Below are 26,504 nucleotides of genomic sequence, written 5' to 3' on the forward strand. Positions count from 1 at the left end.
ACATTGTTGGTTGCATATGATTGTGTGGGATTAACGAGTATGTCGGATAAACAAAATAAGGTAGTACTAACGTTCGTGATCGAAAATTGGACAACTAAGTGATAGATAATGATACGAACACATAATATAAAAGGAAAAATGAAATCTTCATACTGTTGTGTTACATTGTTAGCAGAATATGTTTTCTAATCATGCAACCTCTAAAGTTTAACACAAAACTACTGTTACAGACTTTATGACTGATTCAAAATACTTTTTTAAAGCAAAGTCTGGAATGGAAGTTGCCAGTTTGACACTTGTGTTGCAATGCTTAAGAAAACTGCTTTCTTAGTGGCTAATGTCGACTTACTGTTGGTAATTTCATTGGGCCGTCAAAGTTTGCAAAAGGTCGTTCTGACGTGACCTGCGATGGGATGTCCTCAGCGGTAGCGAGAACTTGTATCCGATTTTAATGAGATTGAGGCAATCTAGGCTTGTGATTAATCCTGTTTTGTTTATTTAAAGCAGTAATTCCTTTTTGTTAAGAAAGTTTATCTCTGCAGCCGTTGAAATATGCAGCTACTCGCGGACTTGTCTTGCATCAAAACATGGGGCTGTGTACTCGCGTGCAGATGACCACGGGGTACGCTGATCACTTTGTAAGATTATCGAGACTGATTAATGAGTGATTTCAGCAATTTCTTGCAAATTAGGTGTGTCGGAGTCGGACTGCGAGATTGTCGGATTAACGGGTCTATTTTATCGGTTTCCATCATTTGTGTCGGTTTAAGCCGATTGTCGGATTAACGAGTGTCGGATTAACAAGACTTGACTGTAATATGTCTCAACCCAGCTGGAATGCACACCATGGTATACCATGGTCACCCCAGTTTACCATGGAATACCACGGTATTACTACGGTATACCATGGTCACCCCAGTTTACCATGGAATACCATGGTATTACTACGGTATTACCATGGTCACCCCAGTTTACCATGGAATACCATGGTATTACTACGGTATTACCATGGTCACCCCAGTTTACCATGGAATACCATGGTATTACTACGGTATTACCATGGTATACCACGGTCACCACAGTTTACCATGGAATACCACGGTATTACTACGGTATTACCATGGTATACCATGGTCACCACAGTTTACCATGGAATACCATAGTATTACTACGGTATAACCATGGTATACCATGGTCACCACAGTTTACCATTGAATACCACGGTATTACTACAGTATTAACATGGTATACCATGGTCACCACAGTTTACCATGGAATACCACGGTATTACTACGGTATTAACATGGTATACCATGGTCACCACAGTTTACCATGGAATACCACGGTATTACTACGGTATTAACATGGTATACCATGGTCACCACAGTTTACCATGGAATACCACGGTATTACTACAGTATTAACATGGTATACCATGGTCACCACAGTTTACCATGGAATACCATGGTATTACTACAGTATTACCATGGTATACCATGCGCAACTTTCACTTTCATTTCTTATTATGGTATACCATGGTACACCATGGTGGTCATCTATGACATTGCCAAGAATGCCACGACCTTTCGATATACTGAACCCAAAAAATGAATATTTTTGGGTATATTTTTTTGTAGTGTAGACCTAGCGCACAATTTCATAAAAATATCCCCAAAGATATTCATGATCCCTAACTTTTATTGTTCAATATATTTGCATGCCTTGGGACTCTCCTCACCATGGGTTTTCCTATGGGCATTACAAAGAGATCCCAGTGTGACTGCTGTACGTACCAACAACCATAAAATGTCAAGTATCTGCGAAGACTCAAAGTATGGATGGAATTTCCCTTGTCTGAAACTGAGTGAAGAAAATCCCACATGGATAGTAAAATTTACATCCTCGCTACCATGGCTATAATGACTTGAATCAAACAGCCATACTTTTTTGCATCCCTTGGTGCCTGCAGTTAAAATTAGTTGCATCCATTCTGAATTTTTCTGCATACAGGAGGCAATATTTTGTGTGTATTAAAACCCTTTGTCTCTGGAATACATGCCATTGCCAAAGGTACAAAATGTCTAGTTTCAATGATATACTACTCAAAAAAGGTTAAGAACCACCCAAATCTTTCATATCACTAAAGTTAAGCAGTCATGGATCGGGTGGTCCTTAGCACCTTTTGCAAGATAAAATCTACCAACTTACAATCATAATCTACATTTTCTGCACAACCACCACCACCATACTCCTTTGATCAACCTTCCAGCCACATGGAACCTATATAAAGAGACTAGTTTCAGTCCAGATGCACACGATTCCATCAATAGAAAAACATGCCGTTATTTCATTATCAGCCCAGAAAACTGTGATCCGTTGCCATGTCGCACACTTCTTGCACACATGGCTTCTTCTCAAGCAGTTGCAGGCCCAGATTGCATTACTACTGGTTATGTACAGGATACCATCGATCACTCAAGTTTTATGGCATGATCAATAATCAACTGTATTAATATTTCATTGACCATCTCTACATAGCAACTCCTCTTCCACCATGGACAAGCCTCATTGGGCCGGTTCTATTTCTGATTTAGTTGAGAGTCTTGGGCCCTTCCCTAATGGACAAGCCTCACTGGGCCGGTTCTATTTCTGATTTAGTTGAGGGCCTTAGGCCCTTCCCTTATGGACAAGCATGACTGGGCCGGTTCTATTTCTGATTTAGTTGAGGGCCTTAGGCCCTTCACTTATGGACAAGCCTCACTGGGCCAGTTCTATTTCTGATTTAGTTGAGGGCCTTAGGCCCTTCCCTCATGGACAAGCATGACTGGGCCGGTTCTATTTCTGATTTAGTTGAGAGCCTTAGGCCCTTTCCTTGTGGACAAGCCTCACTGGGCCAGTTCTATTTCTGATTTAGTTGAGGGCCTTAGGCCCTTCCCTCATGGACAAGCATGAGTGGGCCGGTTCTATTTCTGATTTAGTTGAGAGCCTTAGGCCCTTCCCTCATGGACAAGCATGACTGGGCCAGTTCTATTTATGATTTAGTTGAGGGCCTTAGGCCCTTCCCTCATGGACAAGCATGACTGGGCCGGTTCTATTTCTGATTTAGTTGAGAGCCTTAGGCCCTTCCCTCATTGACAAGCATGACTGGGCCAGTTCTATTTCTGAATAAGTTGAGGGCCTTAGGCCCTTCCCTCATGGACAAGCATGACTGGGCCGGTTCTATTTCTGAATAAGTTGAGGGCCTTAGGCCCTTCCCTCATGGACAAGCATGACTGGGCCGGTTCTATTTCTGATTTAGTTGAGGGCCTTAGGCCCTTCCCTCATGGACAAGCCTGACACACGTGTCTATTCCTTGTGTAGTTGATAGCCTTAGGCCCTCTCCTTATGGACAAGTCTGACATACGTGTCTATTCCTTGTGTAGTTGAGAGCCTTAGGCCCTTCCCTTATGGACAAGTCTGACAGACATGTCTATTTCTTATGTAGTTGAGAGCCTTAGGCCCTTCTCTTATGAACAAGCCTGACACACGTGTCTATTTCTTGTGTAGTTGATATCCTTAGGCCCTTCCCTTATGGCCAAGCCTGACCCACGTGTTTATTCCTTGTGTAGTTGAGAGCCTTAGGCCCTTCTCTTATGAACAAGTCTGACAGACATGTCTATTTCTTATGTAGTTGAGAGCCTTAGGCCCTTCCCTTATGGCCAAGCCTGACACACGTGTCTATTCCTTGTGTAGTTGAGAGCCTTAGGCCCTCTCCTTATGGACAAATCTGACACACGTGTCTATTCCTTGTGTAGTTGAGAGCCTTAGGCCCTTCCCTTATGGCCAAGCCTGACACACGTGTCTATTCCTTGTGTAGTTGAGAGCCTTAGGCCCTCTCCTTATGGACAAATCTGACAGACGTGTCTATTCCTTGTGTAGTTGAGAGCCTTAGGCCCTTCCCTTATGGCCAAGCCTGACACACGTGTCTATTCCTTGTGTAGTTGAGAGCCTTAGGCCCTTCCCTTATAGACAAGTCTGACAGATGTGTCTATTCCTTGTGTAGTTGAGAGCCTTAGGCCCTTCCATCATGTACAAGTCTGACAGACATGTCTATTTCTTGTGTAGTTGAGAGCCTTAGGCCCTCTCCTTACGGACAAGTCTGACAGACGTGTCTATTCCTTGTGTAGTTGAGAGCCTTAGGCCCTTCCCTTATGGCCAAGCCTGACGGACATGTCTATTCCTTGTGTAGTTGAGAGCCTTAGGCCCTTCCCTTATGGCCAAGCCTGACACACGTGTCTATTCCTTGTGTAGTTGAGAGCCTCAGGCCCTTCCCTTATGGACAAGCCTGACACACATGTCTATTCCTTGTGTAGTTGAGAGCCTTAGGCCCTTCCCTTATGGACAAGCCTATTCCTAGTGTAGTAAACTAATAACCAATTGTTCCATGGTCAAGCCTGACTGTAAGCATAAGAAACCATCCATGTCAACTGTGTATGATGACACACAATCAGGCAGGCCAAATGTCTGTCCACCTACTATTCATATCTGGCAGCCATTGTTACCATTCAATACTCATTTTATTGTTGACTCACACCTTGCGCACTCAGTCCGATCCCAGAACCATCACAAAGGCTGACGCTATATTTAGATATGGCACCTATAGGTCTGTCCAGACATAATGCACTTTTCATCTCGTTTAATAAGTTCATTAATCAGAGATAGGAATCAGAGACACAGCAATCCCCCTGTTGGTTTATTAGATTACCCTGATCCCTGGTGGTGTATACAAGCCGTATACCACAAGGCAATATCATACACCCATTATTACTACCGGCATATCCCTGCATCCCTGCTCTCTTGCCAGAGCTCTGCCTGGCTGACATCCTACTAGGAAGATTAAGGTTGTTGACAAGATAATACTCTGCTAGATTCATGGAGCTTAATGCTTCCATCTTGGTTGTTTACGAAAGATGAAGAATTGGGTTTCATAAATTCTGATGGTAAAAACCCAGAACAGAGGTGAGATGAAATTGGGTTTAATGTTGCATCCAAGATTATTTCACTTATATAGCGACGTGCATGCACATGTGACTGCTTGTTCTAGTCCTGACTGATGCCGATTTACAGTGCTTGCCCACCGAGATACCATACCGCAGTTTAACATGAATACCCCACTCAGACATAGTATACTGACTCCGAGCCCAGCAGTCCTTGTTTTAGCCCCTTAAAGCCGAGCGCCAGACAGTGTAACAACAAGTACCATCTTTTAATGTCTTTTGGTATGACGCGGGCGGATATCAAACCCCGAACCTTCCACTCTCCGGGCGGACGCTCTTCCACTAGACCATGGAGGCAGGCTCCCCATGATGACATCAGCAAGTACTGCAAAGGAGTAGTGACCTCAACCATGACCTTGAAGGCTCTTTGGCCCAAAATGTTTCAGAAATAACCATAAAGAACACAGCTTTCGAAATTGTGTTTCATCCAAAGTTATTTCAAACCTTTGTTGAAATCCCTCCAAGAATATACTACTTAAGTGTTGATAGGGATATTCTCATAACTTCATGTTAACATCAAAATGATGACAAATTATTGAATGACACAAAAAGGCTAAATTTCCTTAATTATGTCTGTCCTTGCTTAATGATATTACACATTTTTAGGAAATTCTATTTCATAGGTGATTGGGCATACTAAGTTAGGCAATTGGTGATAAAATATCCTGAATACCAAATGCAAATTGTTTCATGGATTAATTTCATTTATCTGGAAGTTGTGTCTTAAACCGTGATCGTAAAAGGCCCGCCTCCTTCTAAAAAAAGCTGCGATCATGTTAGAATCATATGCTTATTATTCCATAAACACACTCTCTTTCATAACATTCATCACTTTCCTTAAATTCAAATGGTTGAAACTTCAACATTATTAAGTTTCGTTTGAAGAGTAATTAACTGTCAAGAATGATGAAGTGTGAGATATACTTTATAGCGATCAGTCACAAGATAAACAGAATGATATTCACTTTTTCTTCCTATATATATAGACCCCACACCCCAATAACTTTGTGACGACGTAACATACAGCACTGCAGTCTTGTTATTTATATGACCGGGTGGTGGTTAGCCTCATGGGTAAAAGCACTGACCTGGTGGTGGGTAGCCTCATGGGTAAAGCACTACCCCGGCGGTGGGTAGCCTCATGGGTAAAAGCACTGACCGGGCGGTGGGTAGCCTCATGGGTAAAGCACTACCCCGGCGGTGGGTAGCCTCATGGGTAAAAGCACTGACCGGGCGATGGGTAGCCTCATGGGTAAAGCACTGACTGGGCGGTGGGTAGCCTCATGGGTAAAGCACTGACCGGGTGGTGGGTAGCCTCATGGGTAAAGCACTACCCCGGCGGTGGGTAGCCTCATGGGTAAAGCACTACCCCGGTGGTGGGTAGCCTCATGGGTAAAGCACTACCCCGGCGGTGGGTAGCCTCATGGGTAAAAGCACTGACCGGGCGGTGGGTAGCCTCATGGGTAAAGCACTGACCGGGCGGTGGGTAGCCTCATGGGTAAAGCACTGACCGGGCGGTGGGTAGCCTCATGGGTAAAGCACTGACCGGGCGGTGGGTAGCCTCATGGGTAAAGCACTGACTGGGCAGTGGGTAGCCTCATGGGTAAAGCACTGACCGGGTGGTGGGTAGCCTCATGGGTAAAGCACTGACTGGGCTGTGGGTAGCCTCATGGGTAAAGCACTGACTCATCACTACAAGACCAGGGTTTGATTCTCCAGATTCATGGGTATAAACTCATTTTAGGTATCCACCCACAGTGAAATGACGGTAATATTGCCAAAAGCAGCATACAACCTGACTCGTTCACTCACTGTTTACATCTTCAATGGCCAACTCATCTACACTAAGTGTTTGTGGCAAAAAGCACTATCATCAAGATACAGGACTTTTCAACTGTCAATTTCTGAAAGGAAATCCATATGACAGAACAAGTTAAAATCTATATCAATCTGAGGGATTATTCAGGCATTCACAGCGCCTGATATGCCGCCTAAGTCTGCAGTAAATGTTTGTAACAATTCCCAAATTGGATATCCCAGTTCAGGATATCATACATATTTAAAAGCTTTGTATGTGTGACTTGATATGACACTATTGAACATTAGAATACCTATATAGCTAAGAATATATGAACCTCACACAAACTTAAGAATTTTGGACAAAATGTGTGTTTTTTATAGGAGTTAACATCAAAATGATCCTCACAATATTTCTAATTCCCAGCAGAACTGTCTGACTATAAATACTGCCATCTTTATGCTTGATTTCTCTATTGCAGAGTTACCGGTTCTATTGCAGACACTTCCTCTTGTAGCGGGTTAGATTTCTTGCCTACAATGCAGACCTACATATTGTATAAAGTGCCTCTTGTAGCAGGCTAGAATTCTTGCCTACAAGGCAGACCTACATATAGCACAAAGTGCCTCTTGTAGCGGGCTAGATGTTGTGGCTACAGAGCAGACCTACATATTGTACAAAGTACCTCTTGTAGCAGAACTATTTTTGTAAATAGTGACTTTCATAACTGGCTAGAAGACTCGGCTACAATGCAGGGTCCCGTTCCACAAAGCGATTGTAGCGCTTCGATTGTCGTAAGTCTATGTTAAAGTATGGGAGTTACGATTGTCTTAGTGCTACGATCGCTTTGTGGAACGGGCCCCTGAACTATTTATATGACAAGTCTCATGCTTATGACATAGTTGACATCATACAATGGGTTTGTTGCTTTAACTTTTGGTGTCAACCTCCCTGACAATACTTTTAAATGTATGTTATTGGCACCACATGAAATATTTCTAAATTTTGTATACAATTGTTACATTTTGTAAAATGTATTAATATTTGTAAAAACACCACTACATATTAAAACACCACCCTTATAAATTCACAAACGTAAGCCCAAGGACATCCTATTTTCATAACTATGAGACTCAAAGTTGTATGATAAATACAATCTCACTTATGAATACAATGATGGGAAAATTCTGACATCATAATTTTTTTCATTTCCTATTAACTTCTTAAGAAAAAGGATATTTCTGTTAGGAATTCAATCATACCTTTAATCATGCACACATTGCGTGATAAGTCAAAACATGCGCTGCCTAATTTGTCTGGCGTGGACGCCAAGCTCCCATCAATCCTTCAATCCATTACCATGAAACCAGATTAATAGCAATTTGTCTTTATTCTTGAGACAGAAAATTAATCGTGGGACAAAACTCGATCAGAAGGATGTTGAAGAGTGGGTGAGATTGGCCAGTCTTGCAGATTATGAAGCAGGTTAAAAGCCAACACTCATGATTCCAGAGAAACAGTATCAATTAAGTGAGCGAGTGTTTTGGTAATATGCCATCAGTTTTTGATGAAAATAGACGTCAAACTGTAATATGAACGTTCTTCTTGCCATCTGACCACAGAGCAAGCCAGAGAAAAGCAGGACAAACTGCAAGTCTTCTGGACTAATACGGAGAGAGGAGACAAATCGCTTCTTAAGTGTCATGATTCCGGATAAGCTGAGACTTGAATCAACATGTCATTTAAGAACTAATCACATCAAGGGGAAGCACAATGTCAGCAATGATGATGATGATGATGATGATGATGTTGGTGATTTTTTTAAGATGAAGATAGTGATGATGGCAATGAAATATGTGTGATTAAAATCATCATAAAAAATGTGATGTTCATAATGGATAGGCCAACCCTCCTATTGTAAATTACTTTCACCCAACAAGAATGCTAGACTGATACTTAGTCCCAGAAATAAAAAAAATTCTCTTATCTAAAAATAAATATCTACAAAATAAAAAGTAAAATCTAAATATAGCCCTGAGCAATGCTTAATTTCTAATAGCTGAGGCAGTCTAGACTTGAGTTGGATTCAATTTTAATTTATTCCCTAGGGTATGGGAGACAGACCACAATCTACATCTAACTGTTGAGCTATCAATGGGACACTGAGCAGAATATACTTCAAATAGAAATAACCGCGATGATGTACAATAAGAGATAATTAGAAATTAATAATAATCATGATTAAAGTGTATGGCTTTACAGATTTATTGTTACTGTGTAAATAACAAAGCACTTTTCGAGACAGGGTAGCTTATTGCCATCTTAATGCATATCCAGGGTAACAAATAGAGAATCTCACCCAGTGTCTTATAATACATTTGATATCAAACGACACGAGGGAGAGATTCTGTTTATCATCCAACATCATTCATAAGCGGAGCTAACCAGCTTCAGTGCCAGAGTGATTAATGATGTCATTTGATTGTGATGTCATGGTAACCGTTGATGTCACAAAGGTCTGCAAAGCATTATGATGTGATATCTCTTAGGAGAGATCCTTAATTTCACTCGAGTGATATCTACTGTGGAGGCCTGTTTTGAATGATAAAGAAAATAGCAACTCAATTTTCTGTCACTTAGAAACTGCTCTACATTACTGATCTGAATATGACATAACCAATCCTCATATAAAAACTAGAGTTAAGAGCACAAATGCCAAGTCCAATTTGCTTTAATACCAAAGAAATTAAAAACATTAAAAAAACTTGGCGTGCATGTTCAGCTTAAAAAAAAAACACACCTGTGAACTTAAAATCTTCAAAGAAAAGACTTTATGATTCTTTTTAAGATTATGATGAAAAAACACCATGATCACAGAACACATCACATGAGCAGGGCATACCGATCTTGTATTTCACCACCTGTTTTGTCTCCCAGGGGAAATAGTATATATATATATATCACATGAGCATGTATTAAGAGTCGTAGTGACTGAATGGGACACAACCCAGGTGTGAAGGAGGAACATCTGGGTTTCAGGGATGACTTCACCGGTAATGAGGTGAGGTGAGGTGAAATGGGGTTTAACATCATGGCCAAGATAATTATTGCACTTATATAGCGACGTGCATGTATGTGTGTGTGTATGCGTGGGTAGTCTGGACTTATAATGATTTATAGTGATAGCACACTGGGATACCATGCCGCAGTTTAACATGAATACCCCACTCAGACAAAGTCAGTCCTTGTTTTAGCCCCTTAATGCTGTGCGCCAGGCAGGGTAACAACAAATACCATCTTTTAACGTCTTTTGGTATGACGTGGCCGGGGATCCAACCCGGACCTTCAGCTCTCCGGGTGGATGCTCGACCACAAGACCACGGAGGCAGTCTCACCAGTAAGGAAGAGAAGCTAGGACTGGAAACCAGATCCATCCCCAACCAATGGTTATTCCTAACAAGGGGGCACGGGTGGGTGGCCCAGTCGTCTAAGGCGCCGCGATTCGCTGTGCAGAGTTGCGTCTCTTGGGCACGCCAGAAACCTATGATTGTGGGTTCGAATCCTGGTTCGCCCCGATTATGTTTCTAGGTTTGCCAGCACCATACCCGTGCTCGTGGGTTTCAACGAAGTGTTAAACGTCTAAGCCCTGCATCACTTCGGGCTTTCCTCCCACATTAAGCTGACACGCCGTGATATAACTGGAATACTGTTAAAAGCGGCGTTAAACCCAACTCACTCACTCACTCACTATTCCTTACAAACCCCAAAAGTTTATACAGACTGACATACTGATATTTAAAAAAAATTGCTTAACATTGGTGAAACCCATGAGCACGGGTATGGTGCTGACAAACCTAGAAACATAATTCGGGGCGAACCGGGATTCGAACCCACAATCATAGGTTTCTGGTGTGTCCAAGGGACGCAACTCTGCACAGCGAATCCCGGGGCTTTAGACGACTTGGCCACCCGTGCCCCCATTTGTATTAAGAAGCAACAAGGAAAAATTATTATATCTAAAATGTTCATGTTCAATGTACCTACTACTGGTTATCAACATGATATATTCTTGTGGCCTTCTTAACACTGATAAAAATCAAGATTAAATGAACAAATATCTGCATATTTCAAAAGTGATGTTGATCTCCATAGCGCCTTGTGTGTATCTTCAATGTAATTAACTTGACAAGGTGCACGATTGGTCGAGACAGCATCAACATGAATAATGCAGGACAACAAAACCAGTCAGGTGTAAATACAATACATGGTGAATATGAACTTAATTGGTTTCATTTTTTACAGGTTAGCACACAGATGTTTTGAGTGTAACCAGTTCAACACACAATGTGTTCAAGGTACCTTGAAGAATGCTGGATCCCAGGGTAGATTGTCCCATCAAGGGATGTCATACGATTGTGTATAGGATCTCCAGCACAATCAACAATTAAACAATCAACAAAGACAAGAGATTTCTAAACAATGACACAGATAAAAATAAAAGCTTACCTGAGCGACTTTCTCGGAGACATTCTGCTTCATGTTGGCCACGCCCGGCAACAAGATGCCCTTGGCTGCTGATGACAACATCCCATCCTTACTCTCACTTTTTATTCCATCTGTCAAATTGCTATGGCTATCCACAAATGGTTTCATTCGATGTTTGGCCAGCTCGGAATCACTTGAAGCTTGGTTCATGAAGTTGGCCTTCACATGGTTCACTGTGGGCCCTGAGAACAGAATCAGTTGGAAGGAGATGAGACAGGAATACACGTACTTGCCTAATTTCACAGAAGGCGGATGACCTTGCCTGATGCCAGCTCAATGAGAACTCTCGTGACAACCTGGACAGAAAACTAAGTACAAGAGCATTAGTTTCACGTTTGACATGAATTGTGACCATCTGAATCATGTGAACAAGTCAAATGCTGCGCAAAAGAATGTACAGCCGACTACGATTATAACAAACTCAAAGGGACCACTAATTTTAGTTCATTGTAACCACAATTCATTATAAACATAAATACAGCACATATACAACAAATGGCTGGGACCAAATACACAGTTTGTTATTTCCGCTAGTTCATCATAAGCATGTTCGTTATAGACGTAGTTTACTGTATACATATGAAACTTAGATTATCAAAAAGATACAAGGCTGAAAACAGTTGCTGAAACACTGCAAATTGAGGTTCAAAACACAACCATGATACCTGTATAAACTTAATCACCATTGAATAACCAATTCTTGTTTGTTTCATTTTTAACCACCATCAAACATGGGTGTATATTTTCTTTTCACTGACAGTTTCAATTCATTATCCTCTCAAACAGTAAAAGGATTTTCATCTTATTGTTTCACAATGCCTTTTTGACCATTTCACTCCTTTCACAAGAAGAACTTCTATATTGGCATCTAATACGTGACATCTTATTGCTGTTGACCTACAGGCAAGTTTGTTTTGTTTTGTTTGTTTATTTGTTGTTTAACACCGCACTCTGCAATATTCCAGACATATGATGGGGGTCTGTAAATAATCAAGACAATCCAGTGATTGATGTCATGAGCATCGATCCACACAATTGGGATATGATGACATTCATCAACCAAGTCAGCGAGCCTGACCACCCGATCCTGTTAGTCACCTCTTACGACAAGCAAGCATGGATTGCTGAAGACCATTCTACCCCAGGTCTTCACGGGTCGCCTACAGGCAAGAGACGTACTTAACATATCACATCAGTTTGTAATAGGGACATCTCAAACAGTCAAACTATTATGATGACAACACACTATTCTTGCACTTGATTATGAGCCAGGAAATCACTGGCCATTCCAAACATGCATTATGTGCAAATAGAACAGACACAGCTGAAGATCATTAAACATAATTATAGAGAAATTACATGTGAACCATAACATGGTTTAAGTCGGAGAAATCACTCAATTATGTTTTAGGTCAGAGTAACATGACAAAACACACATTATTTACCCATAATTCTTTGCGTTGCCGTGGCTACAAAGCCAAAGAATCGTTCCATGAAAGACTGTTCGTCCGATCCTCTATGCATTGTGTACCTTTTACAAGCAACACGCTATATCACAACTCTTCCGTCAACTTTCTTACAGATGGATGTGCCACCTCTCTGGCACAACACTGCCCCGTTTAAATTTTAATCTGTTTTGTTAGACTAAGTCAACCGTGACAATTGAACTGACACTGTCTGCAAACAGAACAAGTCGATAATACCAATTCCCTCTTGTTTGAAAGCAAGACATCAATATAATATAATCCTGTGTCACTACACAGCTTTCTCCAGTTAGACAAATTGTATCTCCGAGAAGGGGAACACACCGTAGGTTACTCCAACGATGACAAAAGCTAAAGTACACAACTATGCTTTATACCTATATGCTGGAACAAAACACATTTCTCTGTGTCTCTTTCTTCATAATTCAGAGATCATTTTCCCTCCTAAAGACAAGGACGATCTATACACTATCCAATGATACATTCCAATGTTGAATTCCTTGCAAAAGGCTATTACTCCAAATTTCATAAAACTAAAAATTCAAGACATTTCGTCTAAAGAGTACAATCAGAAGTTTCTCTTCCAAATGATACCAGTACATCCAATCTTGTTGAAGTCTTTATGTTAATGGGAAGAGCTTGTCAAAACATCCCATAATAAACTACTTTAAAATCCCACATAAAATGTTCTGACATATCATCTCGTAATGGCTCCTAATTTCCTTAATGGATGCTCCTTGCTGCTAAACACCTTTCCTTCATTTGAACATTCCAACATCGGGACAAGAGTTCCTAACTTTGCCAAAAACTGTTCGCAACACACTGAGAATCGTCATTTGAAGGTTGAAAAACATAACCACAATCTCCTGTGTCTTTTAAGCAACATCGAAAAGTACCAGAAAAGATCAAAATGTCTCAACTTGTTGCTTTTAACATGGTCCTGATCCTCTTGTATGAAACAGCATAGGAACAGCATGAAAGAGTATTTCCCTTCGTGTAAAACAGATAAACTGAAGCATGTCACTTTCACCAAACATCTGAATTGAAAAAAGGTCTCCCTTGTCAATGAAGACCCATGACATGAGTTCTCCCAACATCAAAATGTCCATGGCAATATTGCACAAAATTTTCCTCAAGCTGTCTGTTATGGTTGCATAACCAACGTTTGGGAGGATATGACAATAACATCCCAACAAGGTGATAACAAGGTGAACTGCTCCATGTGACCAGGTACCATTCCACTGTCACAAGACTGTCAACAAAAAGGCATTCCTAATCCCAACTCATCAGCTGAAGGTTTATTTGTTCCTCGTAACACTTTATGTCACTTGTGAAAAGCAGTCTTTAGGAGATTAGCATAATCAATATTATGAGACCAATCTTGACAGAGGACTTGTTTGACTCCACAATTCCTGTATCAATAACAAGTTGCTCTGACTGAATAATTCCTAAATGACGACAGAAATAGTCCTTCATATGATTTATTAACTATGTGCAAACCCCTCCATGATAAGTCGGTAAAATTATTGTGTTTATGTGGCTCGTAACCATTGGAGACGATCCGGAATCCATCATTACCGCTAATTAGTTCTGTAATTTCTGACGTGACAAATTTTCCTCTATTTCTGACGACTGATCCATTCAAATCTACCAGTACCCTGACAATCAAATAACACAGAATCAATTAATCACAAGTCAGACCATCCATTACATGTTATTATTGTTGAGGATCTTAAATCTTATTTATTCTTTATATGTCTTCGAAACATCAAAATGCTTCAAGAGCGGAATATTGATTGAAACATTTGTTTTTCTTCAGTCCACAGCAAAGCTTGAAACAATCAATTTTGTGTACGGATGATTCGAAACAAGTCATTTCCAACAATACCTGTAGTTTATTTCTGCTTAATATCAAACGAAACATTTGGCACCTATACACTGAAAAAAAGAATATAGTTAGACGTAAATAACCATGTGAGAAAATAGTTTTGAGAATTGTGGGATACCTTTACTGTGTTTCAGCCTGTACTACTTGAGTTCTCCATCAAACCGAAAAATGCAATCTATATGATTCAACTTAAATTAATGATATCCAACACTAAGCACTTGCATACGAATGAATTATTTGTAAATGAATTAACGAAAACACCTATAGTCATGCTTATGAATACAGTGGTTGGGAAAGTCAAGCGCCATGTGAAATTCACTCCTAATTTTTAAAATGGCGCATCACAGTGCATGTGCATTAGTTTTTTTACCTGCACCGCCAAGTTTACATTGACAAACAGTGAGTGAGTTGGGTTTAACGCCGCTTTTAACAGTATACCAGTTATATCATGGCGTGTCAGCTTAATGTGGGAGGAAAGCCCGAAGTGATGCAGGTCTAATACGTTTACCAATTCAGTGAAACCCAAGAGCACGGGTATGGTGCTGACAAACCTAGAAACATAATCGGGGCGAACCAGGATTCGAACCCACAATCATAGGTTTCTGGCGTGCCCAAGGGACGCAACTCTGCACAGCGAATCGCGGCGCCTTAGACGACTGGGCCACCCATGCCCCCTAGATTGACAAACAACTCACAATTTAAATCTATCATCACGACCAATGAATAGCCGAGTTGCCACCATAATTGTTTCCACTACCGTACTCATCCATACAAAATTGATCGTTTTTAAAATTCATCCCAAAACATTCTGATTTGTATGATTTGAACTGGTTACATATGGCTTGACATGTTCTCATTCAAAGACCAAGATTATAGAGATTCTTTTGAAAGAAAATATAGTGTTTTATTCAGCTACCATCATGTTGAAATTACGTTGAATTTATGATCTATTGCAATTATCAAAGGCCCATAGAGTGAAACATATGGGCTGTGCTTGCCAAAAATGGCCCATAAATTTTGAAAACATGGAGCTAGAGGCCCATGAAGAAAATTTCCTTCCCAATCACTGTGAACGCATTCGTAAACTTCATTGTAATTAAAACAAGTAACAATCATATTCCAACAAAATATACTCACAGTAATATCCACAATATACATACAACAATATGAAAGGTACTCACATCAAATGAAAATTTAAATACATTTAAAAAATAGTTCTCAAAATGCAAGAACAAGAATCTTAAAGTAAAATAGTAAATTGATTATTCACTTGAAGAAGAAAAGGTCAGTCATTACCAGAATAATTTGTGCAGTTGTCACTTCTAGAAAAGATATAAGGATACGAAAAGCTGCAAAAAGGAAGGGTAGAAATGCAGGGCTGAAATAGCGCAAGATGGAAATCGGAGCGGGACCAATGCAGGACCATGGCTACACCACAGCTATAATGAAACCCTAGGGACCAATGGGGTACCAAAGCCATTAGTAACCTAGGCAGGAGCTCTTTATAAAACATTAGTGAAATCAATGAATATTTCAAACAGGAATATGCAAAAGATTAGGAAAATATCTACTAAATAACTTCCATGCTATTGTGCTCACCATGCAGAAACCAGTCACACTTTCATGCACAAACATCTCTTGCACTCAATATGAAGGAATGTGATAAAAGCTGAATATATTAGTTTGTTAAATGAGATGACATGCTCCATGCTATTATCAAAGCTTCGTAGGGAGAGTATAAGGGCAAAACGCACACGCTTTGGCTGTCGTGAGTAAAGTTATTGCCGAAAATACGGCTTGCGACTTAGCCGAACCTCTTACTCACATGAATCAAATGTATGCGCCCGCGGTCGGCCATTTGGTAATAAGAGACACGCTGCAAAACAAAACAAACCAGATGCTCTTACGCTAATGTTTACACCAACGCTCACCTCATTCACATATAGCTCAGCCCTCAATTAGTCAATATATCAATTGGGATAATTTACAGAATCATCAATGAAGATTAACCATGGATTAATTATACGTAGCATTTCTAGCATTTACAACTCTCTTTGATACAGGTCACAATGTGCTCAAATGTGTCTCCCAGGAAAACACTCCGTATTCACCGTAATAAGCCCAGGGTGCTTGGAAAATTGACAAAGGGGCACTTATTGAAATCACACAGGACGATGTCATAGATCAAGCTAGAAAGAACAAACTTGGTCTAAATATCGATGAAACGAAAACTTTTGCAATAACAGCTTACTGGACAAGGTGATTGAGCATATGAATAGTATTTCCCATTACAGTAAGCACTTGATAAACACTAATCAATATTGTCGTGTGAGTTTCTAGCGTAATAACTCAGAAAGACATTTGTTTTACCTGTGCGTCCGTGCATTACTGGTGATTTAGTAAACAATGCCGCTCATAATTACTTTGGGGCAAAGATAAAAAAATAATAATCTGAAATCATTACTGTACCATGAATACAACTATGAAGAAATGAAATAAACTATATTTAAATAAGTGTTGACTAACACAACTGTGGTAATGAAATGGATCATAAATACAAAAACATAGATATACATTCACCATTTAATAAAATGAAATACTTTAATTATGGGATTAAATAGTGTACCTCAAAACATGTGCTACCAGGATATTTCTGATGTTGACATGCCTCGACTGATTTTTTCACTTTGTAAAGAAAGTCAAAACTCAGTATGTGCATGTATGATATGCATACCCTTCTATCCTGCATATTCTGTAAAAAAACATGGATTATATACAAGAAAACACAGAGCATTTAAAAAGATTTCTTGTAGCAGGGATCTTACTACGGCGAATACGGTATTTGTTTTAGAAATCATTTATTAACACGTTATACAATTAGAGTATTAACCTTTTAAGAAAGAAGCATGTTAAGCCCCAAAGAAGGTATTTTCAGCAATGAATAAAGAAATAATCATTAAAAAGTAATGTGTTGTTTTGATATTTTTATTTATCATATCATCTGACCAACCTATACTATTATGCCAGTTGACTAAATGTTTAGTTAAGTTAAAAAGCTTATTTTAGAATATCATTAAAACAAGGACTTTAGAATAATGTCCTGTTGACAATGATGAAGTCAGGTCAATGCTTCTGGATGAGATCAGAATAACAACTACAAGGTTGATAATTTATTAGGGGCGGTCAGGTAGCCTAGTAGTTGAAGCATTCGCTCATCACGCCGAAGACGTTCGATTCCCGACATGGGTACAATGTGTGAAGCCCATTTCTGGAGTCCCCCTCCGTGATATTGCAGGAATATTGCTAAAAGCGGCGTAAAACCAAACTCACCCACCACGAAATAAGACCCTATCATACGGCGTGAACATACATATAAAGAATTGCATAATAGTGCCATCTTTTGTTGTGTACATTACATGATGTCATGGAGGTATATCCACAAACACTTGAGTCAATTGAGCAAGTCACAAGTCAGTACAGTATGCAGTGGCCTCTGACTTGGACATGGACAAACTTGAAGAAAGTGCAGTGATCAAGTATTTGTAGAAGAAGTCATCACCGAAAGTCATCCATGGACCGTATCATGAAAACATTAGGGAAGGAGAAGTAAGGATAAGGATTGTAAGAAATAAGTTGTTCATCCATAAATCTTATCCTTACTTAGTACTCCTTCTTCTAAATGCCCCTCAAAGAAGTTATAAGGGAAGTATGCCCCTTCCTATGCCACTGTAAAGAGGTCGGCAACTTTGGGAGTTTAAGAGTGGCAGGGAGACCCATCTCCTGGAAGGCAAATCACATCAGAAACTATCCAGAAAATCCATGATAAGGTGATGACCTACTGGCAGATGACTGAGCATCATGTTGCTAGTTCAGTACAGAGTACATTTTATTATGTCAGAAAGTGAGGCATTAAACAAAGTATCAGCTTGTTGGCTTCAACAGTTCTGACATCTGATCCAAAATGTACCAGGCACAATATGCCTCATGACATCTAGCTGTTTGAAGCTGATGCGGAAAGATTCTTGCAACCATTTGTGTCTATGGATGAAACCTGTTTTCACCACTTCCAGCTTGAGTCTAATCCACAATTGGCAAAGTACCGTCTTCCTGAGCAAAGGAGTAAACTGACTGTGAAAGGCCAGTTTCCACCTTTGCCGAACGAGGCTGGAATTTCTGGGTTTGATCGTAGCGCCACCAGTGGCTATTACAAGTTATGTCCCTCCAATCAGATTCCACCTTTAGAATCACTTTCATCTGCTTCCAACAAAATGACGGTGCCCAGTCAAGATGATCTGATCTATAATCAAGATCCATATTGTAAAAAACAGGTCTTACTTCGCGAAGTGCATCAAATCATGTGAGCACCTTGATTAAAAACATGAAAAGATTTGGAAAATATCTGTTGACACTGAGTTTGCGGTACACATGCTTTACAAATTCTGCAATAGACCGAAATCTGCACATCAGTTGACAAACCGGATGTTGATTTTGTTACGCGATTTTGATTGGATTATGCATAGACTCTTTAGTCCAGCCCAAAAATAACTCCATAATTCCATCCTAGTTCGGCAAGGGTGGAAACAGAACTTTTACAGTCAGTTAACTCCCTTGCCTTGGGAAGATGGTAAAGTACTTGATCACTGCAAGTTTGTCCATTTTCCAAAGGTCACAGACCACGGCTTATTTTACTGACTTGTTTTTAAGTGTTTGTGGATATACCTCTATACCATCATGTAATGTGCACAACAAAAGAATTCACTATTACCCAATTCCATCTATGTGAGGCTTGGAACTTATCAATCCACCCTCGTAAGCTACTCCCCTACCAACCAATACTCTGCAGTCTTCTACTTGTCTCAACACCAGTTTCAGTGGATCTCAATACATGGACCATTGTCAACTGAGCTCATTTTACACGACTAGTGCTTTGAACTGGTGGCTAAAGGCAGACACCCACTCATAGTTAGTTTGCCTCTTTTATAAATTGACTAAAGAAAACATTAACAAGGGTTAGATCAAAGCAGAATTTAAGAATGTCATGACCTTTAAATTTAAAATTTAAAATTTAAAAAAACTATATATCATGGTCCTGGAATTAACTAAAATTTGAAACAAACAATATTGAAAAGAATTGCGCTTTTTTTCAAATTATCCAGCAGTTTCCCCTTAACCTACAGCTTGTTCCTCTTTTCTCTGCCTGTAAGCACGACTTTAGCCCAAGGCACAGACACACAGAAGCCATCGTTGCACTGTAAACAACAAATCCGTGTTTGCAAAGAAGTCATTCCAGGTTAGCAAAAACATTATAGCATCTCTTGACTTCTGATTTTGATGGCAAACTGTCAAGTATAAACTCCTCACATAGATTTAGCACTCCCAACAGTCACATTTAGAAACATGTGATGTTCATCTGCCCAAGGGGCGATAACCACATTTCAATCAAGGCTTATGGTAGTCTGCAACTTTAGCCACTAGTCAGAAGCCCCAGTCTAGTAAACTCAGCTAATAATATCCTTATAACACTAAAATGTATGAAACATAATGTTAAGAGCCATGTTCAGGCTTGTAGTCTCAAATGTTTTTGGCACTGACTGTGCAAAACATCATAAATTAATTTTTAGAATCTAAATTCAAGACTTTCTAAAATCAAAACTGTACATAAAATATGATTTAGCATGTGACAATAAGTTGAAAATCCTACACATCCTGACCTCAATGTTGTAATAGAAAATACATGGTTTTGAGTGTAAGCCTCCGAAGGGTGATAACTTTGAGCACATCATAAACAATAATATTTTGGTATGGTTATTGTTATGTAGAGGGCTAAGCACGTCTACAAATAATAACAGAATAAACACAGCCACAATATGACGATCTACATGCATGTTTGCCTAGGCCACAGTAGCTACAGAGGGCCTTAGTGCCTGATTAATTCGCTACTCTAGAACATGGCCAATCTCAATAAAAACTGATCCTTACTCCAATACCATACTTCTAAATGTGACGATCTGAGGACACCTTCATAGACGGTCACATCAGGTGAACCCTGAGCAAACGTTGACTGCTCAATCTAAATGAAGGATACATGGGTTCTGGAACCAATCAGATGTCAGCTTTATAAAACCATTTGGTTTCAAATCGTTTCTATTTCGACAGACATTTCAATTTTAACAAAATAAATGCGTTACACAAATGTTCCTTCAAAGGAACTCCCTTTTAGGTATAGCTGCCATGGTGCTCAGAAATGACATGCATAAAAAATGCATAATAACATAATGGTTAAGCCTTTAACATTTACGTTCGGAACAAGCTGATTAACTCCATTTTCGAGATTCGGATATTGGCAAGAATTGTCTGAATGTTTTGATCACCCATACCAAGAATTTAGAAGCATTGATGCTGATTGGCTGAAGTTCAGATGACGCCCATATATGGAAGTATCCTCAGATCTTCACTGAAGACAGGTATCGTATGGGAGTAAAAGATCGGATATTAATGAGACTGGCACTGAGGATGCAGGGCTGAAGACCACAACAGTTCATCTCTCTAAACCAGGGATAGACACAACCACTAGTCTGTTAGTAACAAACTTGAGGGACTTGTTTTTTCAAGTTATTTTACTCCGACCACTTGTCCAAAATGAGCTGCGGACTAGCTGGATATGACCAATGGTGTCTACCCCTGCTAAACACTGCAAATATGTCCATCACACAAGCAAATAAGGGCAGATCAACACTGGGACATTTCATCCACAAATTAAATAACTGGTACTTTAAAAAATACTTTAATATTTTCCATATTATAATATAAACATGTCTTGTAAATTTACATTATCTTGTGTATGTGTGTGTCTAACCCCCTAATAGTGATCAGTGAATTATCCTTTCATCAGCCATAACGAACTATAAGGATTTCCAACACAGACCACATATGTTGATTCAGTGAGTGAGTGAGTGAGTGAGTAAGTGAATGTTGTTTAACACTAGTCAGCAATATTTCAGCCTTTTTACAGCCAACTGTTTGGACCAGACAAACCAGTGACTAATAACATATGCATAAAAGTCAAAGTGTTACCACCCAATCCACTTTGTGAACAGGAATCGAATATGCAGCGTACCTACTTTAACAAGTTCCTCACAGGTCTCTCGCTGCTTTAGTAACTGTATAATGCACAACAATTACTGCAACGACCATAATTCAACTGTTTATACCTCACCCATTACCATCATACTTTTTCCCCAGCAATATTCCAGCTATATGACGGCGGTCTGTAAATAATCGAGTCTGGACCACACAATCCAGTGATTGACATCATGAGCATCAATCCACATAATTCGGAAACGATGACCTGCATCAACCAAATCAGCAAGTCTGACCACCCGATCCCGTTAGTCGCCTCTTATGACAAGCATGGTCGTGTTTTACAGCAAGCATTCATTTTACGTCATGGCTTTGAGAGTAGTGCTAGGAATAAGCTATCCTTGATCAGGGCCATGTTCCACAGCTGACCTGAGACCCACAAGTCCCACACCTTAACATAAGGTAGCAGTCATAGCACTAAGACTCCACTCAGACAGTAATAAGATCACACTATGCTAGCGCCAAGATCGCACGAAGCTGTTTTCTGTAAAATAATCTGTAATGTACACAAGAAAATAAAAAGATTCCTGACAGGCTGGTCTAGAAGTTGGTCAGAAGTACTTATTGGAGAAGGATATTTAACATGGCGAATATGGTACCTTAAAAGCATGACTTTCTTAAAACGAAGCCCTTATAAGGCTGCACTTATGAGTTTGTCATGCTTGGAAACACATTGTAATTTCAACGTTTTGTGAAGGGAAGTAACTCTGTTGCACTGAACATCACATTATAAAGGATCAAATACCTAACCACCATTAAATATACTACTCTACTTATGATAGAGATATTTTTATTTTCCCGTGATACACAAAATATGTCAAGTGTAAAGTCTTTGAATGCCATTTAAAAGTGTTACACATGACGAAGTGACTTTATGGATGTCAACTTCTTTATTAGCAGGAACACAATCTTTTGGCGTGTATGTAAGAGTGAATATTATCCTACCCTATTTTTTATCCCAGGGATGAAATTCTCTAGAGTCAGGATTATTCTCCTTGATGAATTTGAACCCATACCAGTGTGGCACTAAGGTAAGATACTATACTTTAAAGTAAAACTTCCCCCGGGATAAAATTTAGGTAGGATATAATCCTTGCTTACATATATACTTACTGCTTCATCAGGTGAATACATGTCAAGTGAATATTCAAATATATCTGAAAATCTGATTATCCCTATCAATATTTGACCAGTATATTTCCCCCAAATGTGAATGCATGTTGTTGAATGCTGCAGTAAGCAATATTTCATCTTTATCTCAGCAAGCTGCAAATAATTTGTTGTGGACAAGGTCAACCAGTGTCTCAAAGCACAAGCAGCGAACCACGCCATGGATGTGTGAAAGCGAATATTATCCTACCCTATTTTTTATCCCGGGGATGACATTCTCCAGTGTCAGGATGATTCTCCCTAGTGTATTTGAACCCATACCAGTGTGTTTAATCCCATGTACTATACTCTAGAGTAAAACTTCCCCCGGGATAATATTTAGGTAGGATATAATCCTTGCTTACAGATGCATGGAGACACACATTCAGCCTCATCAAAGAGCCAAAGAGCCACGCCTTCATATATTTCTTTCCAAAAGGAAGCACTGAAATTTATCCGCAACACCCTATGCCAGAGTTTTCAATACAGCTATGTATTCAGCACAGCATACAGTTTATTAAACTAACATTTAGTCTCTGAAATCTTATATTACACAATTTCCTTCTTGACTCTAAAAATAAAATAGAGCTAGCTTGAACTGGCTAGACTTGCTTTTGTTTGCATTTCTAGATTATTATTTTTCATAAAATAAATATATTCCACGGTCATGGTGCAGGACTAACAGTTTATCAGAGAACCTAGACTGTCATTTAGTCCTAGAAACAAAGTTATCTTATGTATAAACATCCAAATGGAGCCCAGAAATCCTTAGGCTACCTAGACTCCTTTCTTAAGTTTTTTTCTCAAGGGTCTGAGAGACAGACTACTTGCAGTAGGGGGCGGTTGGGTAGCCTAGTGGTTAAAGCGTTCGCTCGTCACGCCAAAGACCCGGGTTCGATTCCCGACATGGGTACAATGTGTGAAGCCCATTTCTGGTGTCCCCCGCCGTGATATTGCTGGAATATTGCTAAAAGTGGAGTAAAACCATACTCACTCACTCACTCCCTTGCAGTATGGTGGAATGTCACAAAGGGAAAATTACTAAAAAATATTAACAGTATCTTTTTTTTAATGAAAAAGGATCACATAGTATTTAGTTTACTATGTGACAAATATCTGTCTTACATTTTCAAAAATGGAATTCAAATCTTCAATTAAACATCAGCTATTATTGCATGTAACATTATATAATTTATTGTTATGGAGTGAGTTGGGGTTTAGGCTCCCTAACAACCAATACACCTGTCCCTAGTTTTCCAGTAAACTTTTAATTTGGACCCATGTGTACAAAGTTGATATACCTATTGACTCACAAACACTGATGTTATTGTGCACATAATGCCAACACCAAAAATATAATACGACTCTAGTGTTTAATCAAGGATATCTGGCATTTCATGACTTCATCCATACCTCTTAGTCAATTGTGATAAATATTTACCTTGATATTTCGCCAGTACAAGGTATTCATATGATATGACTGCGCTGTTGCGATGTATTTCTTAATAGTACATGGATTTAGGGAAATATTTTGCCAAGGAGAGACCTATTTATGTCAAGGAAGTTAGAGTTACTTCCCTTTAAAGTACCACAATAGTCCTTTGAATAAACTGTGCAATGTTAATCCTCGTGTAGCGGCCATGAAAGTTATTTCTGAGTCCCATGATGGGATTTGAACCATGGACCTTCTGACACGAGGTCGAATGCCTTGTCAACATGACCAATGAGGTTAGCCCGGTCAGCAAGATGACAAGGTTAGGATGTCATCTGTTGGAGGACTTCACGCCCTGCTACACTTGAACCAGTTAAAATAACATACACAATCATCTCTCAGAACAATTAAATAGCACACAAGTCTAACAACATCATAGTTTCCATTATTATGTACAGAAGATTTGGAAATTAATTCATAGACTAAAATAATAAAATACAAAATTCACAGATTTCAACATATTTTTTTTCAGTTCTTCAGTCACACTGTAGCCACGTCCCCAGAAACATGTTGGGGAGGTTGTCAACATATGTATCTTTTAACTGAACCTTTCCCATGCCATCCATAATGAAAATAAATTATGTTCATGCTGAACATGCTTACCCCATAAAGTCTAGTGTTAACAGGTATGATTAGGGAGGGCTATGAATAGTCCCATATTATCACTGTCCTTGGGACAGTCAGTGCACAAATGTGTAAGAAACATACAAATTTTGGCCATCTTTAAGTTGGCAAACTTTAATATTGCTTCCTTGGATTCTCATTAAACATTAGGAAGCAACCATTTGATTGTGTGTGTGTGTGTGTGTGTGTGTGTGTGTGTGTGTGTGTGTGTGTGTGTGTGTGTGTGTGTGTGTCTGTGTGTGCATCTGTGTGTGAGTGGTGTGTGTCTGTCTGTCTGTGTGTGTGTGTGTGTGTGTGTGTGTGTGTGTGTGTGTGTGTGTGTGTGTGTGTGTGTGTGTGTGTGTGTGTGTGTGTGTGTGTGTGAGAGAGAAGAGCTGGGATTTGAGTTTGAGATGAGCATGTATATTGTTTTGGAGCTCAATTATCTTTTTCTGCATAGACAGGCATTCAAGTATTATTTCTGGAATAGATAAAATTAATAAACTGTATTCTTTGAAAAACCTGACTGCAAGAAAAAGGAAAATAATTATATAATTTTATTTCTAACAATGTGAGCCATATGTAAAAACAAAATTCAGTAAACAAAAGACAGTGTAAAATGGTTGCTCCCTAATTTTCATATCTTTATTTCTGCACCAAATTTCGCTCATTATTGTGTGTGCATGTTAGCAATTTTTGCACCGGGGGTCAAGATTCTATTTGATTAAAATACTCGACATAAATTACTACACATTTGCAGCACCAAAGTTGACAGCAAAAATACTTAAACATGTCATATTTAATAGTTTGATCAGAGTTGAGACAATGAGTAGTAAAGTCTGAATGAAATGCTGCACAAAATTAAAAAAGAAATATGCTTATAAAGATTTAACACAGAGAACTATATCTGCAGACTTGCTAACAGTCATTAACAGTAAATATGTATTTCTTCCCTGATGCATAGCTTAGAATGCACCTGAACATTCAATAAATCACAGTTTTATCTATCCAAATAAAGCATAGGTTTCATAAATAACAATTAAATGCTCGCATGTCATTGTATTCATTTACAGAAATTGATCAGAAAACTCTCTACTCTAAAATCCTAACAGCAAGCTTACAAGAGTTGTCTCCCTTGACCCAACCCCTCATTCAACTGGTGTCTCTGTTAGTGTAAGGTTACACATCCAACTTGCACACTACTCTATTATACAAATACATCTGTTAGAATCAACATGGCATATATGTCTGTTACGACAATGAAGAGGGTATTGATAAAAAAAACAAAGGAGAGACCAACAACTGAACACAAACAGCATCCGACAGGCCGGCTGTATCGGGGGTCAGCAGCCCTTACCTTCGAGACGAA

At 39.4% G+C, this 26,504-nt stretch overlaps 1 protein-coding gene across 5 annotated transcripts in view; it reads right to left on the reverse strand.

Moving 5' to 3' along the window:
- Positions 1 to 26,504, reverse strand: part of LOC124130999 (potassium voltage-gated channel subfamily H member 6-like) — a 252,621-nt gene that overhangs the window by 68,432 nt on the left and 157,685 nt on the right. For 4 of the 5 annotated variants that reach the window (XM_046494058.2, XM_046494057.2, XM_046494056.2 and 1 more), the window contains 2 exons: positions 16,577 to 16,627; positions 11,341 to 11,561 (listed from right to left, as the gene is read on the reverse strand). In XM_046494058.2, coding sequence (XP_046350014.2) covers positions 11,341 to 11,561; positions 16,577 to 16,627 — 272 coding nt within the window. The remainder of the gene's footprint in view (positions 1 to 11,340; positions 11,562 to 16,576; positions 16,628 to 26,504) is intronic. The other variant, XM_046494059.2, reaches the window with a different exon arrangement.

This window comes from Haliotis rufescens, unplaced genomic scaffold (genome assembly GCF_023055435.1).
Source record: "Haliotis rufescens isolate VD_foot unplaced genomic scaffold, xgHalRufe1.0.p SCAF_10, whole genome shotgun sequence".
NCBI lineage: Eukaryota > Metazoa > Mollusca > Gastropoda > Lepetellida > Haliotidae > Haliotis > Haliotis rufescens.